The following is a 15072-nucleotide window of genomic DNA, read 5'->3' as shown; positions in this document are numbered from 1 at the left end:
CTATCTAGGTTCTTAGTTGGTTCTTATTTTCTGAGGAAAAAATTAGATTGTTGCTAATAGAACTTTTAGTTGTAATTGGCTTATTCCTTGTATAAGATTTGCATACTGGCCATAAAAGTGTTTATGTAAAATGAAGTACCAATCATTCAGAACATAACATCATACACATGGACGGTAATGCCTTGTGCAAACTTATATTCTCGAAAGTAGACATTTGTAATCAATTTTAGAAAATAAGAACCTGTTTCCAAATTTTAGGGTTAATAGGTTCATATAAAAAGGGGAGGGGGGGGGGGGGTTCTAATTTGTTATTTTTAGCCCAGCAGGTTCATAAAATGTTAGGCTCTTACTCGCGGGTTTTATTGTAACTTGCCCGTTCAAGACAGAAATCAACTGATACATTAGGAAGATAAATTTGATTGGAATATTGCTCAGTTTCTTTTGTGACCTTGCTAGCGGGAGTTTTGTCCATTGGATAATTTTTTTAAAAATATTTGTTTCAAATCGCGGATGCGTTCATCCCCTTTAAGTTTCCTTCGCGCTCAAATGAAACGTCAAACCGGATTCAGTGAAAATAAATAAGTAAATTTAGCAAGAAAATGAAACAACTTGAAAAAATTACTATTGTATACACTAAAACAATATGTTTTTTTTAGAAAGGTAGTGTTTAAAACGCGGTTTCCATTTTACTGGGCCATTTTACGAGCCGCCCATACTCGCATCAATCTCTTACAGCAATGTTCAGTTCTATATACCCGGCGTATCACATCGAACGTTCGGTTTTCAAACTCAATCGAACGCAATCGAACTTAATCGAACGATTAAATTCGATTTTGTTCGGTCATCGAACGAAATCGAATTTAATCGTTCGATTAGATTCGATTTCGTTCGATTGAGTTCTCTGAAAAATTTGTTCGGATTCGTTCGGTGTGATACGCCGAGTATATACTGTAATGAACGTCAGCACCCTGTCAACTATTTAGTCTACATGGAGACTTTCTCTGTATTATAAACATGACCTGATCTGATTATCTACACAGCATTATATAGTTATATAGTCCAACAAAATCTCAGTCTGTCACTCTTGCATTACCGACTAAAAAACCGAGCGCTTGATTGAGATCAATCGGTAGGCTTGCTTCGGCGGACGAATTTGTTATTTGGCGGCTCTGATGGAAAATTGACTGATTTCTTACCTGGGGAAATGTGAAAACTTGATGAAAACTCACCAAAAACTCTGCAAATCTCCAATTAGCGCGAGATTACAAGCCGGCCACGGAGAAGAGTATACTAACAAAACTTTCGGCGGAATCAATCGAGCAATTCAATCCATCTGAATCACTGCATTCAACTACGCTTTGGTCTTCTTCGTAAAAAGAAAACAAACAAATGATTTGAATGTCGAACAGATATTGCTGTGTTATGTCGTATAAACACAATAGCATTCTTAATAAAAATGTCGGTTGCCTGGACAACTCGGTATAGAGCTGTTTGTATAACCAATTTTCATTTCATAAACCCCTTGCTCTTGGTAGCATCTTTTTTTGTCTCGTTGACTATTCGCTCCGCAGCGGGCCAATAGCGTGATTGGTGACACTGCAGCCCGAACATTTCCGGTTCGGAATCCAGGGTGTAGTGCTCCTGCGGGAAAACAGAATACAGATTAGTAGAGGGGAGGAGAGGGAGGTCAGAAATTCAGGCTAACAATAGCCTGGTCAAAGTCCCGGCGTACCTAATCGAACAAAATCGAACCAAAATTCAGTCGAGCCCAATCGAACACCAATCGTTCGATTGGGTCCGGTAATTGAAGAGGCCCTGTCAGAGGGTAAATTCCGTCAAGCGACACGGCGTTTAAACAGCGACATGGAAGAAATGAAATGGCGAGGAACGTCAAGACTTTTATTGTAATAGCGACAGCGAAGGATGTTCGAACTGATGTGGTCATAAATGCAATCAGTCAAATGCTGTCGTAGCCTGCGTGGCCGGCGTTCAAAGGGGAAGGAGAAGGGGAGTTCGAGTGCGAGGTGCGAGGAGAGAGCGCAAAGCGCGATCGGAGAAGACCCCGATCGCGCTTCGCGCTCTCCCCTCGCACCTCGCGCTTCGCGCTCGAACTCCCCTTTTCCTTCCCCTTTGAACGCCGGCGACGCAGGCTAATGCTGTCGTTGCTTAAACTACCCACAAGTATTGCGCTACAAATAGCACAAGGTGACAGATCCTTATTCGTTATGGCTGTGGCTGATCAAGACGTTATAACTTCAATAAAAGCACAGTTCAAAGAAAACAACTTACACAATGGGGGTTTGCATTAAATAGATATAACTCTAATTTATTCAGCGATAGCGGGAATATTGCTGCTCTAATCTGGCAAACAACTAACGGATTACACTTTGATTAAGAATAGCAAAGTGTAAGCAAATAGGACAAATAAACCCACTGCAGGATGTCATTCCAGCTGAGCGAGATGAAACCCCAGCTTTGAAAATATCGTCGATGGGTGCAATAATAATGGTGCGTCGAGGTCGACTGAAAAATCGGTGGAAAAATACTGTAAGCGATCGAGAATTTTTGACCAGTTTTGTCAGTCGAGAAATTTTCATCGGTCAAGGATTAAAACAGTTTTAACTTCCTTGATGAAAATCCCGAGAACCTCCCGCTCTTGTGTATGGCGTTCATTGCTGCTCAAAACACTTTGAGGACATTTTAGACGTCTAAACACATGTTGCACGTCTAAATGGTCGTATTTCAATGTCTAATGTTACGACGTAAAGTTTACGACGTAATCCTGGTGCACGTCTCTTTACGTCGTAATTTATCAAACATTGTCCAACGTTTCTTTGACGTCTTCTGAATGTCAACTAGACATTTCCTAGTAAAGCTCTTTGATCTCTTATGTTGTATGTAGGTTTGAAGTGTCACGACGTGAAATCCAGCGACATTTATGACATTGGCGTTAATATATATACGCCAAGTTACGACGTAAAGGTAATAAGTTAGCTTTGATGTGTCAATAATTTTACGTCGTAAAGTTACGACGTAAAGTTAATAAGTTAAGTTTAAAATTACGACGTAAATGTAATAAGTTAAGTTCAATGCGTCAATAATTTTACTACGTAAATTTAATACGTTAAGTTTTAATTTACGACGTAAAGTTAATAAGTGTGAATCACATTACGACGTAAACTTAATAAGTTAATTTTTTGATGTGAACTTAATGAGTTAATTTTTCTTCAAGATAACTTCAAAGTATCTTGCGGAAAAACCTCATCAGTCATTATAAGTTTACGTCGATGAACCGAAAATTTCATTTGCATTTGTTGATACCCCGTCTAATAACCAAGTGTTGTGCTCTGATTAAAAAAAAATAGTGAGAAATATTTTTTATTTAACATTAAGACAATGGTCCATGTAGAGACAAGGAAGCGAAAAAGTCAATCCAGGGGGTACTTTCTATAATTAAATGCAGCATACTTGCTATTTATGTAGAAGAAGGCTCGTTCAGTATTTTTTTTTTTTCTGTATTTTTTCTTTTAACGTACACTAGTTAGTTGTTTGCAAGTCCTCTTAGATCGTGAAATCAAATAATTTGTTTGAGGTATTTTATATATTAATTTTAAATAAGTATTTTTTACTACCTAAGATAATTGAAAACGCAGCAGTATCATGTGTAATGATAGAAAAAAAAAATATTATGCATTGTTTCCTATCCTGAAGCAAGTCAGGAAATGTTGTGTCCATTCAGAAGTCTTTTATTGATTTGTATTTCTTAGCCGAGCTAATCCGATCGAAGCCGGTTGACTGCGGCTTCAGCTTACCCCTAATGTCTCTCCCAGTTTACCAGTTAAAGCCGCTAGATCGCTGAGGAGAGGGTCCATTATTTAAGTACACTGAAGCATTGTATCTAGCCTGCGAACAGGCTCCCTTGTGTGGTTACGCGAGGGTAGAGCGTAAAGCGGAAGAGCGGGCCTGAGGGAGACCCCACTCGGGAGCCTGTTCGCAGGCTACATTGTATTCAATCCTGAAAGCAAGTCGGGCAAGGACGTGCCCATTCAGGAGGTTTTTTATTAGCCTGTATTTCTTAAACAAGAGCTAATCTGATCGAAGAAAATTGCTGCTACGGCTGACCTCTCATGTCTCTCCAGCGAGAACGCTGAGGAGAGGGTTCATTTTGTTACCACACCGAATCACTGACGCCCTGCGACAACTCAATTGCATTTCTTTAACAATCATTTTACCAACTTATTAACCACTTTTAAATCTTTGATATATTAACGGTTGCTTTTGTTACTTCATTTAAAACTTTCCTGATTTCTGTCCGTTTACTGGTAGTGCCTAGAAGCTGCTAGACCTGACTCAGGTATTCAAGAAAGCAAAAACACGTACCGTATTTACTCGAATAAGCGCCGCCCCCGAATAAGCGCCGCCCTCGAATAAGCGCCGCACTTGGGACAAAAAAGATAATAAGCGCCGCCCCCGAAAAAGCGCCGCAGTCCCGATGCGGCGCTTATTTGAGGAATTTCCGTTTAACTAGTAGCAGCACTACAAAGCAACTCTTAAAACAAATTGTAAATTTCTTTTTCATCAAAATCGATGTTTTGCAGTTCAATGTTATTGTTTTACCACTCGCTCATTAGTTCTTCTATTCAACATTCTTGCAATACGCAGCTCTGTAAATGTTGTGGTGCCGTGGACATTGCCAAGACAGCTAGCGCTACTTCTTTCTTCAGCAAGAGACGAAGACTGACAATCAAAAGACGCTATTTTCAACTAATGTAAAAGATTAAATTCTTTATGGCGTCCAAATTTTAAATAAGCGCCGCCCTCGAATAAGCGCCGCACTTGAGACGCGAAAAATTTAATAAGCGCCGCGGCGCTTATTCGAGTAAATACGGTACTCCGACTATGGTAAAAATCTTTAAACCAACGGGAAGCAACATAATATGCGGCCCGGTAGAACTATCATAAAACTAGAACTGAAACCTTAAACGTAACTGTATTAAAAATCCTTAACTATGTACAATGGTATTTTAAAATCTTCAGCCTACAGTTGTAAAGAACGCCCAACAGTTTGTATTGGAAAAAAGCGGCTGGTTCCAGACTTTCTGTTATTTTTAGTCTTTCTCGACCGCTCTGTACGTCACTTCTACACATTGGAACCGGCTAACTTAACGAAATGAGCGAAATAGATGTTGCTGTCTCGTTTCCTTTTGCTTTTTGCAAAGGCTTAATTAAAAAGGAGTTTCAATTGGCATAATCCGAAGTTGTGTCTTTAATTCTTTGTTGGGTGCCCTTTTGCTGTTAGAAAAGTCAAATAAATTTACTGTTATTCGTCGAGCATTTCTATGCTTAAAACAGTGCTCTCCATTAACTCTAGCGTGGATAAGTCTGATCCATCGTTTTCTAGTACTCGAGAGTATGTTCTTATCCGAAAATTTTGGCTCGGTAAAGCCAACAGGACAAACGCTGCATTGTATAGCACCTGCAAAGCAATATAACACAGAAATGATTAATACACTGAGTGTCTTGATGGTATGCTTTTCATTTCTAAGTTTTTTTTCCTGTACCTTCTCGATCAAAAAATTAGTTATATGTAGAAATAAAGGCCCTGTGAAGGCTTGCATCTGCAATAACGTTTACATGTACATTTAATGAAATTTCATAAATTTTCAAAAACATCATCTTAGGTGCTGATCAAAATATGGCATGCTCAGCTCATTAGCAGTAAGTATCAAATACGTGTCGTATACGCGATATTTTTCGAAAGCGAGATATGTTTTGATTTTTCATTTTGTATGAACCGATAGACGAGATTGATTTGAATGGCTCAATCTCGTTAATTCTTGTCCCCATAGCCCTTTATCTTCTCTTAGCCGGCAAACGATTCAAATTAATTCAAAAATCCTGTGTCCCCAGAGCTGGATCCCTTCGTTTCCTCGTGCCAAGGCTCAGCCGGCTAAAGAGAAACGAAAGGGCTATTGGGACGAGAATGTATGGGAACGAGAATGCCGGCTGAGCGCTGGGAACGAGATTAATGGCGGCTGAGGCTAGCAAGATGCACCGTTGAGTGCACTTCATGCACAATTAACTCCTGTAGGTAAGTACATTTCTGTGTGTTTAAATGTTATTCCACTATAGAATACTACCTGAGTGGTGTCACTCATGTAGAACGTTCTACTGACAACCTCGCCATCAGGGCCTCTAATTCTCACTTGCGTCGTGTCTTCTCTTGCCAGGGGTTCTTCTGGAAGATTTTCTCTTGCCTCTCTTAGTGCCTTCAAAATAAAAAAAAATTTAGATATTGCTACTAATTAAACATTTATTCTAAAAATTAAATAGGTTAATAGGTGACAACAGCAGTCCTGATGTAGGGTTTTGTAAGTAATCAAAACGTAGTGATGTGGCGACTATGAAAATCTTAAGTAAGTACATACAGGGTAAATACAATGTTCTGTCGAAGGGTGTACTGTCATTCTATTAACCAATAACCATCCCAATTCCACTTATCTGAGTTTATGTACATAGTTAATTGAGTTTTGATGTATAAAAGTGACAATGAAGAAGACAACACTGTTTTAAATTAAATTTCTCAGCATATATTTAATATCTGAAATAAATATTGTTGTTGTTTTTTCAGAAATAAAGTTTTAAAATTTCTTTTCAACTTTTTCTTGCTTACTTCTGTAAGAAATATCTAAACAAATGATTCAATTTAGGAGAGCTTCAAATATTCATTTTGGATACAACTTTCTCGTTTTCTATTTTATTTTCATTACCTCAGCATTAGATCTTTCTCTTTCAAGCTCAGCCTCCCTTGCTCTTTCCTCTTCTTCTCTCTGCAAAGTCACATAGTGGTATTACAATTAAATTCAATGAAGTTCAATCATAGCTAGGCACTATTTCTCGAAGTATTCTTAATTTCTCAATGTTTTTCATGAACAAGTTAACAATTCTCTCTTTTTCCTTTGAAAAAATAGTTTCCCCATTTTCGATGTTATTGAAATTCATAAAACTGTATGTTATTTACCTTTTGCCGTTTATTACGTTTTTCACTGTTTAACACCTTTTGCAATTTCACAGAGACCTCTTTTGTTTAGACATACTCAGCGTTAAATGTAATACCAAATCTTTTGTTTGTAAACAAATACAAAAGGGTGACTTACTAGGGTCCTTTAGTATGCCTGGTGCTATGTGTCCCAAAAGTTTATTTTCACTAGCCTCCAATTTTTATTTTTTTATTTTCTTTTTCTTATCCACTAGCCCTAATGCCCAATTCACTAGGCCAGGGCTAGCAGGGCTAACTTTTATGAATGTTCTTACATATTCCTGTTTACACATTACCATTTAATAATTTCATAATTTAATAATACCTGAACACGCTGCCTTTCTCTTTCCAATTCTTCTTCTCGCAGTCGTTCTTCTTCCCTCTGTCTAGCCTAACAAAAAGGAAAAAAGGTGGAACCCCTTCAATTTCAATGTTTCATGTCGTAAGCTCCTTTATAATGGGATGGACTGTTAAGGTTGACAGTGTTAACATGGTTGATTTCATGTGCATTATTTGGGATAAATATAAATGACTTTTTTTCTAACATTAAAGCAGATTGCATAAGCCAGTAGCAGGATTAAGCATGCAGAAATTCTTTTAGGAAGCATTTGAATTTTTCAGACGCCAAAAAAAGGTTGATTTTTTAATTTTTGTTTTCTATTTTGATCATTGAAACTTTGCAACAAAATTGTTTGGTTTATTTCTTTCATGTTTATTAAATCAATATAATGGTAACTAGTTTATTTGAAACTCTCACCCTTTCCCTGTCTCGTTGTAGACTTTCTTGGTAGGCCTGATCTTGCTCAGCTCTTAGTTCTCTAGTTCTCCTGTATATATTAAAATAGTAGTAAATTATTGATTGTTGGTGAGTGTGGCCTTTGACTGTGCTTCATCCTTGACTCGGTTAACAATTGCATGTGGACTACTAATTCATTATAAAGCTTTTGTATTTAATAGGTAATTATTTTAATATGGTATACCTTAGTCCTATTTGATCCTGCTGGACCCTTATTGCTCTTTCAATAAAACCTATCACTTCTTGTACATTCAAACCTGTGAAAAATGCGTAGAAAGAAGAGATCAAAATGTTAAGCAATTTTACAAAATTAATTACAAAAACAAATTACAATAGGAAATAATGTTTTCATTTCCACTTACAATTCGTAAGCACATCAGGGGCCATTTGACCCCCTGATGCATTGAACACAAATGCAACCAGGAAAGGGGTGCTCTGATTGGTGCCAACAAAAGTTCTTTGAACTGCAAGAGAAATCATTACATAGTGTTATATAGAACATTTTTATTGTTTTAACACAATTCTTATTCCTAGAAACAAAGACAGTTTTGACATATTAACATATCAGAGTCTATTTCATATGGTACGTTGTAATTGGATCTCAAAAATTTTTTAAAAAGACATACCCATCTCATTCTGTATAATTTTTAACAAAAAGTATTTTGGCACCTGGTGAATGTTTTTTGATTGGTATTTGTGAACTTAATATGGTTGTCAATGTCTCTGTTTCAAAATAATAACATCCTTGTGTGTGCATTTGTAATGGTAAATTTTAAGTTGCATGTATTCATCAATTGGTAAATCATTTAATAATGTTTTCAACAAGAGTCACTTACTTTCTGATCCCTCGGGGCAATCAGGAACAGACCAGAAATGGACAGGAGATACTGCATTTATAAATTCTGGATCTTGTACAATGTTTCTAGTGCAAAAAAGACAAGCAGAAGTTATCATTTGGTGACATGTTTCATATATATTGTATGAATAAAAGTATATTATTAATTATCAATTTACCTGCTAAAATCATCCCTGTGTATTTCTTCAGCAGGGTGATTAGAAAAGTATGCCAGTATAGGCACCATGTCATGCGAAGCTTGCTGATAAAGCTGATGGAAAAAAGACAGCATTGATGCATCATAATGTAGTATGTATATAATTTTTTAATTATTAATCAAAAAATATGATTAAATGGAAAGTTGCATAATTATACTTACTAGCTCAAATGGCATGGTCAATGTGTTTGGATGTTGCCATCCATAAACCTCATTTTGCCATGCCATTAAAACCTCTGGCTGCACATTGGTAAAGGCTGCAATTGACACAGAATGAAGGCTTAGTAAATTATCAAGATCGATCAAGTTTAATTGGTTATTAAAAAACTTTTAATAATTTGGCACTTTTGTGCCCCACTGGATTTGATGGAAGTTAAATAATTTAAGCTAGGAAAGCAAAACTAGAAGTGGAACCAGTTTGAGCTTCTATGATACATGGCTATGGTTGAATTGTCTGTTTTAAATCTCTCAATTGTGACTGATTCATTTTTTAAAGTGCCTGTGATGTTTTCAAAACTAAATTTTGGTCTACATTTTTATGCCTGCAATAATAATTTATCTCCATCATAGATATAAATTATTTAACTTCGGGGGTAGCTTATGAACCATAATCAACCCCAAATCTAATATGTTAAGTCAATAGAGATTTCATTACATACCAGAGAGGACTTGGCTAGAGCGCTGAACTCTGATAGGCAATATTTCACCCACAACAGAACCTGATTGCCAGAAAATTTTATTGTTAATGAAGATGAAGTATTCAATAATGAAACGAGCATGGGACAAAGAAAAATTTTGACGGGAATCGAACCCATGGCCTCCCAGATACCGGTTGGGTGCTCTAACCATCTGAGCTACCAGAGACTCGTTGTGAGCTGAGCCATTTACTAGGTTAGTTTTTTGGTGCTCATATAAATTTAATTAATACTTCATTAAGCTACGAGAGACTTGTTGTGAGCTGGGCCATTTACTAGGTTAGTTTTGGTGCTCACATAAATTTAATTAATACTTCATCAAGTTGAGGATTACAATCATTATAACTTCCACATTATAACTGCAACAAGATTTTTGTCTTAATAATTTATTAAAAGTAGGTTAATGCACTTACCAACATTGACTGAGGCAGGAATAGTGACTAAATCTTGTGACACTGAAACGAAAAGAGAAACATGCAAGCACTTATTAATCGACTTAGATACTAGTAAGAATGAAATACTAAAATGCCAGTACGCTAGGCTTTTAACTCTAATTAAGTGTTTTTGTAGAAAAGTTTTAACCAGGATTTTATGACATATGCTCAAGTTTATCACAGACACCGAATGCCCTCTCTTTGATCTCTCTATGACCACACATACAACAGTCGTTTGTCACCTAGTGCATGGTTTTTGATAGGTATTAGTGAACTTACTGTACATGTATTATAGGTACCATTGTGTTGCTTGCTTTTGCAGGGTCTTAGTTTAGAATTTTTTAAATCTGTGTCTTTATAACTCAATGCCATGTTGATTGTAGGATCATAGAGCAATCAAAGAGAGAGCTTGGGATACATGTACTTGGTTAAGGAATTTTGTTCTTCCTTGATTTTAAAAATTTCCTTTTCGTTAGGACACAGATGAGGTTAGTCATTGAATTTGATGCACGACTCTTGCTAAAATCTTGGACACATTTCGTCATCCCCAAATACCTGTTATGACTCTGGGATGAATTGACATCCAAAATTCATGAAAATTGAGCATCGAAAGACAACAATCCTCCCCCCACTTCCCCAAGAGGTTTGGCTTTAGATATTATTTTATTAATATTGAACAAGGGCTTACAAGACATTGACCCAAGACTTTTAAGACCTTTGTTTGTATGTGACATTATACCTTGAATAGCAACTTGAGAGCCATCCATTTCATTGCTGTCATCTGCATCAAAGAGAATAAGATGAACAAATGTAAATGTTCAACATTTTTTGGAGAAGTAAGGTATCGTCATTTCATTTTGCAGTGCTACAAATGATCCAATTAAATTTCCCATGACTCTGCCAACCTCTTTGAAAATGTTAATTGCATCTATGCTCCACACATGTCTTTTAAGCTCTTGACCTTTGAGTGCAGTATACACCACATTTTTTTACATGCCCTGTTACGGGCCTTTGCATAAACAAAAACATTGTAATTTATATAATAACCTGAATTCTACGCGCATTTTGATTGGTTCTTACTTATGATCTATCAGAGTACAGACACATGGATGACGTCACGCGGTGGTGTGACTCTCGCGCGTGATCAGAGTTCATAGTCCAAATCATAGTTGTCGGCAAAGTTTTTCAAACTTGCGAGGCCACAACAAAGCAAAAAAGTTCAGCTTAATTACAAATCTTCAGTGAGAAACAATACGCCAAGCATCGTTCACCTTTCGAAGCATTTAACTGGGCAAAACAAGCTTGAAGAAGACAGTGAATTATTCGAGAAATTATCCGAAGTCTGTATGAAAGTTTGACCGATGTTGTACAGTTGGACGACGCCACGGAAAACAAACAAATTGCAGTTGAACGCTTCGGTTAATGCTTACAGATTTAAACAACTTTCCAAATCGGAATAAAGGTTAGTTTTTTCATTGACTTTCAATTGACCATTTTTCTGTTTATTCAATCGGATTAACAATGCTTCGTGTTAACGAAAACTTAATAGTGAAATCAAAACAACTTAGCTCATCGGTACGGCAGCATTGCTCACACAGAAGTGTGCTGAAGTCTTGTGTTATTGTATAAAACAAATAGATTTCATTTTGCCGTGCGTCTGTTCAGTAATAGATCACAGAAGACGTCAAAATGTGGTATGAACATCAGTGACCCACTCGGCTAGCGCCTCGTGGGCCACTTCCCTGTTCATACCACATTTTGACGTCATCTGTGATCTATTACTGAACAGACGCACGGCAAAATGAAATCTATTTGTTAAACAGACTATGAAATAGGTACAGCTGTATGTCATTGTGACCAACAACATTCCAGGAAGTTGCATTATGAAGTCTCACAGATATAGAATGTAAAAGGTTACAGTAACCTTGGTTACATTCTGACCTACATTTAATATGTATAGGAAATTAAGTACATGTACTCCTAAGAATAACAGAATGATCAAATTACATGCCCTGTTCTTTTCCTTAAAGCAACTAAAACATAACTTTATAAGGTACAGTAGAAACCAGCGTATAAGAACCAAGGTTTTTTCAAGTTAGCCTTAGAAACAGGTTCTCATATAAATGGTATTTAGTGTAAAATAAGGCTTCATGGGTTCTTAATCTGGTTCTTAACTTTTGTTCAAGAAAAAAAGTAGAATTTTTAAATGATCTGGTCACTAGCGACTCAAGCACAAGCGGAAGGATAACAGCTCTTATTTCTCCGTGAAAACGGCTTCGACTCAAGCAAAAGCACAAGTGCATTGCATTTTGATGCTTGTGCTTGTGTTTGCGGCAAGCACAAAGATAAAAATTTGTCCTTTTTGCGTGAGTGCGCTTGTGCTTGCGTCGTTAGTGAAAACCAGGCTTTACGCCCTCTCGCAGATCAGAATTCCTTGCCACAAAACATTTTAATGTTACGATCTCAAATTCGTCATCACCTCATGAAACAAAAGCTTTCGGTTGTTTGTCCCATCAAGGGAATCGAGCCGAAAAGTTCCGACGCCTTACAATTAAAAGCCCTTCCTTAATTTGTGGAGTTCAGTCGATGCAAGTTTTGTCAGTGTCTAACAGCAATTTCCGCCTGTGTACAGCCGTCCTGCGGCCACTAAAAAAAAAAATACGCGTTTATTTTTTTTAGCGGATCGGGACGGCTACAATCTACCAAATGGGATATCTAAAGCCAGTAGTCTAAGATCAGGCGTCTTTCTTTTTTTGCGGCGAAAAAAAAGAAAGGCCTGATCGCAGGTTACAACAATGGCACACGCGAATGCCGCGCGGCAGTTAACAAAGAGGTGAGACTTTTACAGCTAGCACGCCCTATTCTAATAATAGTTACCAACTTTATGCATGTAAATAGCGCATTTCTTCTCTCGAAAAGTTTAAAAAGCTTTCTAACAATGGCACACGCGAATGCCGCGCGGCACTTAACAGAGGGTGTGACTTTTACAGCTAGCACGCCATATTCTAATAATAGTTTTCCTAAAATCTTGACTTAAAAACTTAATGCATGTAGATAGCGCATTTCTTCCCTCGAAAAGTTTAAGATCTTCTAAAACAGGGAAAGGAGCACGAAGAACGATGATTCCTAAAAAGAAAAAGCGAGCTTTTGAAAAGGAGGTGCGATAACTTCTCATCAATTTTTTTTTCTTTGTTCAATGGAAACCCCTTGTGTACGGGTTAAATCTGTTTGATTTTTTTTTAATTTTGAATTTATTTACCTTGATATAAATTCAAAACAAAATGATACAACTGTGATGTGGATATAAAATGTTTGAAGTTTTTTTATTTCAATTGAATTTAATTGAATTTATATCTGTACGAAAAAAATGATAGGCGGTAATGGCGAGTTACTCTTCATCATTATGGACCTTGAAACATGATTCGAAATCCATACAAACGTCTCTTACTCTTTTTTTTCTTCCGACAAGCGCTTGCAGGAATTTTTTTCGAAATTAGCCATCACCCCCCCCCCCCATCAAGAGTTAAATGGTCGGCCCCTAAAGAGGGATCGCCATGATTTTTGCATGACATGAACGTGAAAACAGTTTTAGACTTATTCGTGACGCGTGAAAAACCAAAATTTTTTACGTGATTCCATTTTGCAAAGAGGTATAGGGGACCCCGCTTAAACTCAGTGACCGGAATTTCAAAAGGTCATTGATATCCTGACAAAATGAATGTAAAGAAAACTGAAGTCGCTCTTTCTCTTTTATGTGTAACACACAAAACACAAACAAATCCACAAAGGCACGGGTAAATTTCTTCGGAATAAATGTAAAGAAATCTAAAGTCACTCCTAGATCTTTCATGTGAGACTCACAAAGCATAAACAAAGCCACGAATAAATCATTTAGTCAACTCCATATAAAGCTTTTACTTACCCATTTTTTTCACTCGGTTTGGAAATAATTGGATTTTAAATTTTCGAGAACTTCTGGGTACCCTTTCAAAGTACTTCAAAATAAAGGCATAATTCATACAAAAATAATTCATTAATGGGAATAATGGACATAAATAATCTAGTTTCTGGGTTAACGTACACCTCCATTGGATTAACATGTCCTAATCCATGCCGTTTTCAGTCGGACACCTCTCTAAGACGGACAGTCGGAGCCGGTACGACGGTGTCCGTTTAAGAAAGAGTTTTTTTTATATTTTATTAATTTTTTCCAGTTTTACAGATTTTTAAAAGTAATTAAATAAAGTAACAAAAAAAAAATTACGAGTTAAAAGGTAGATAAATAAGTAAATAAATAAAGAAAAAAAGAAAAAAAAAGGGGGGGTGGCTGCAGAAGCAAATTAAAACTGATAATTTCAACTTAGTGTTTCTAAAAGTATTTCCCATTTCTCAAGGTGCAGATTTAATTTTACCTTTTCTTTGGCAAGGTATTCCTCTATTTTGAAAATCTTTTTGAGGTGTGCAAGGAAGATGATAAGGCTCGGAGCAATGGATTTTCGTCTGCAGGAAAAGATGGTCTGCTTTGCTATTAACACGATATGATTCAAGAGCATAAAGTGGCTCTTGGCATCAAACAAACCAAACATAATATTAACTTGATTGGTTAAATCAGGAAGCGTATCGATACCGATACCAGCTAGAGATTTCTTTCCAGAAAGCTCTAGAGGATTGGCAAAATACAAAGAGATGTTCAGGGGTTTCCTCGTCATTGCCACAGAAAGTACATAAAGGAGAATCAACTAGTTTAAGCTTGCTTAATTTTGCATTAGTAAATAGGATTCTGTTCAAAATCTTATACTGAAAATCTCTGGTATACGTATCTAACGCGACTTGGAAGGGCAAACTATAAATTTTTTTCCACACTAGCTCAGAATCGGGAAGCATTTCATTAAATCTAGATTGTGCTGTAGGGATTTCACGTAGATCAGACACCTGTGCTTCGTACAACTTTTTGGTATTGATTTCTGATACAGAAACTTTTGCAGAATTTAGCACCAACGCATACTCAAGAGGGTCGAAAAGGGGAATATGTGGGAGCGTGTTTGATTTCAGCTCT

At 36.8% G+C, this 15072-nt stretch overlaps 2 protein-coding genes and 1 long non-coding RNA gene across 5 annotated transcripts in view; 1 reads left to right on the top strand and 2 right to left on the bottom strand.

Moving 5' to 3' along the window:
* Positions 1 to 15072, bottom strand: part of LOC144660243 (uncharacterized) — a 35339-nt gene that overhangs the window by 3641 nt on the left and 16626 nt on the right. For both annotated transcript variants that reach the window (XR_013572069.1, XM_078520843.1), the window contains exon 2: positions 1197 to 1641. The gene's annotated coding sequence lies outside the window, so the exon portion shown is untranslated. The remainder of the gene's footprint in view (positions 1 to 1196; positions 1642 to 15072) is intronic.
* LOC144660798 (uncharacterized) lies at positions 5308 to 10793 on the bottom strand. Its single transcript, XM_078521523.1, has 13 exons — positions 10756 to 10793; positions 9996 to 10037; positions 9547 to 9606; positions 9050 to 9144; positions 8850 to 8941; positions 8672 to 8757; positions 8198 to 8299; positions 8020 to 8092; positions 7797 to 7866; positions 7365 to 7430; positions 6771 to 6830; positions 6141 to 6269; positions 5308 to 5476 (listed from the first exon to the last, which is right to left on the bottom strand). The coding sequence occupies exons 1-13, from the start codon at positions 10781 to 10783 to the stop codon at positions 5321 to 5323; spliced, it is 1059 nt and encodes a 352-aa protein (XP_078377649.1). The 5' UTR covers positions 10784 to 10793; the 3' UTR covers positions 5308 to 5320.
* LOC144660799 (uncharacterized) lies at positions 5308 to 11029 on the top strand. Of its 2 annotated transcripts, none has more exons than XR_013572163.1 (3): positions 5308 to 6091; positions 8881 to 8979; positions 10400 to 11029. It is a non-coding gene; the product is annotated as an uncharacterized LOC144660799 (long non-coding RNA). The 2 variants fall into 2 exon arrangements; XR_013572164.1 differs by lacking the exon at positions 10400 to 11029 and adding an exon at positions 9604 to 10263.

The sequence above is a fragment of the Oculina patagonica genome, chromosome 7 (assembly GCF_052425735.1).
Source record: "Oculina patagonica isolate OP01 chromosome 7, crgOcupat, whole genome shotgun sequence".
Taxonomy (NCBI): Eukaryota; Metazoa; Cnidaria; class Anthozoa; order Scleractinia; family Oculinidae; genus Oculina; species Oculina patagonica.
The sequence above is the reverse complement of the archived record's forward strand: the minus strand, read 5'-3'. Positions and strand labels throughout refer to the sequence as shown.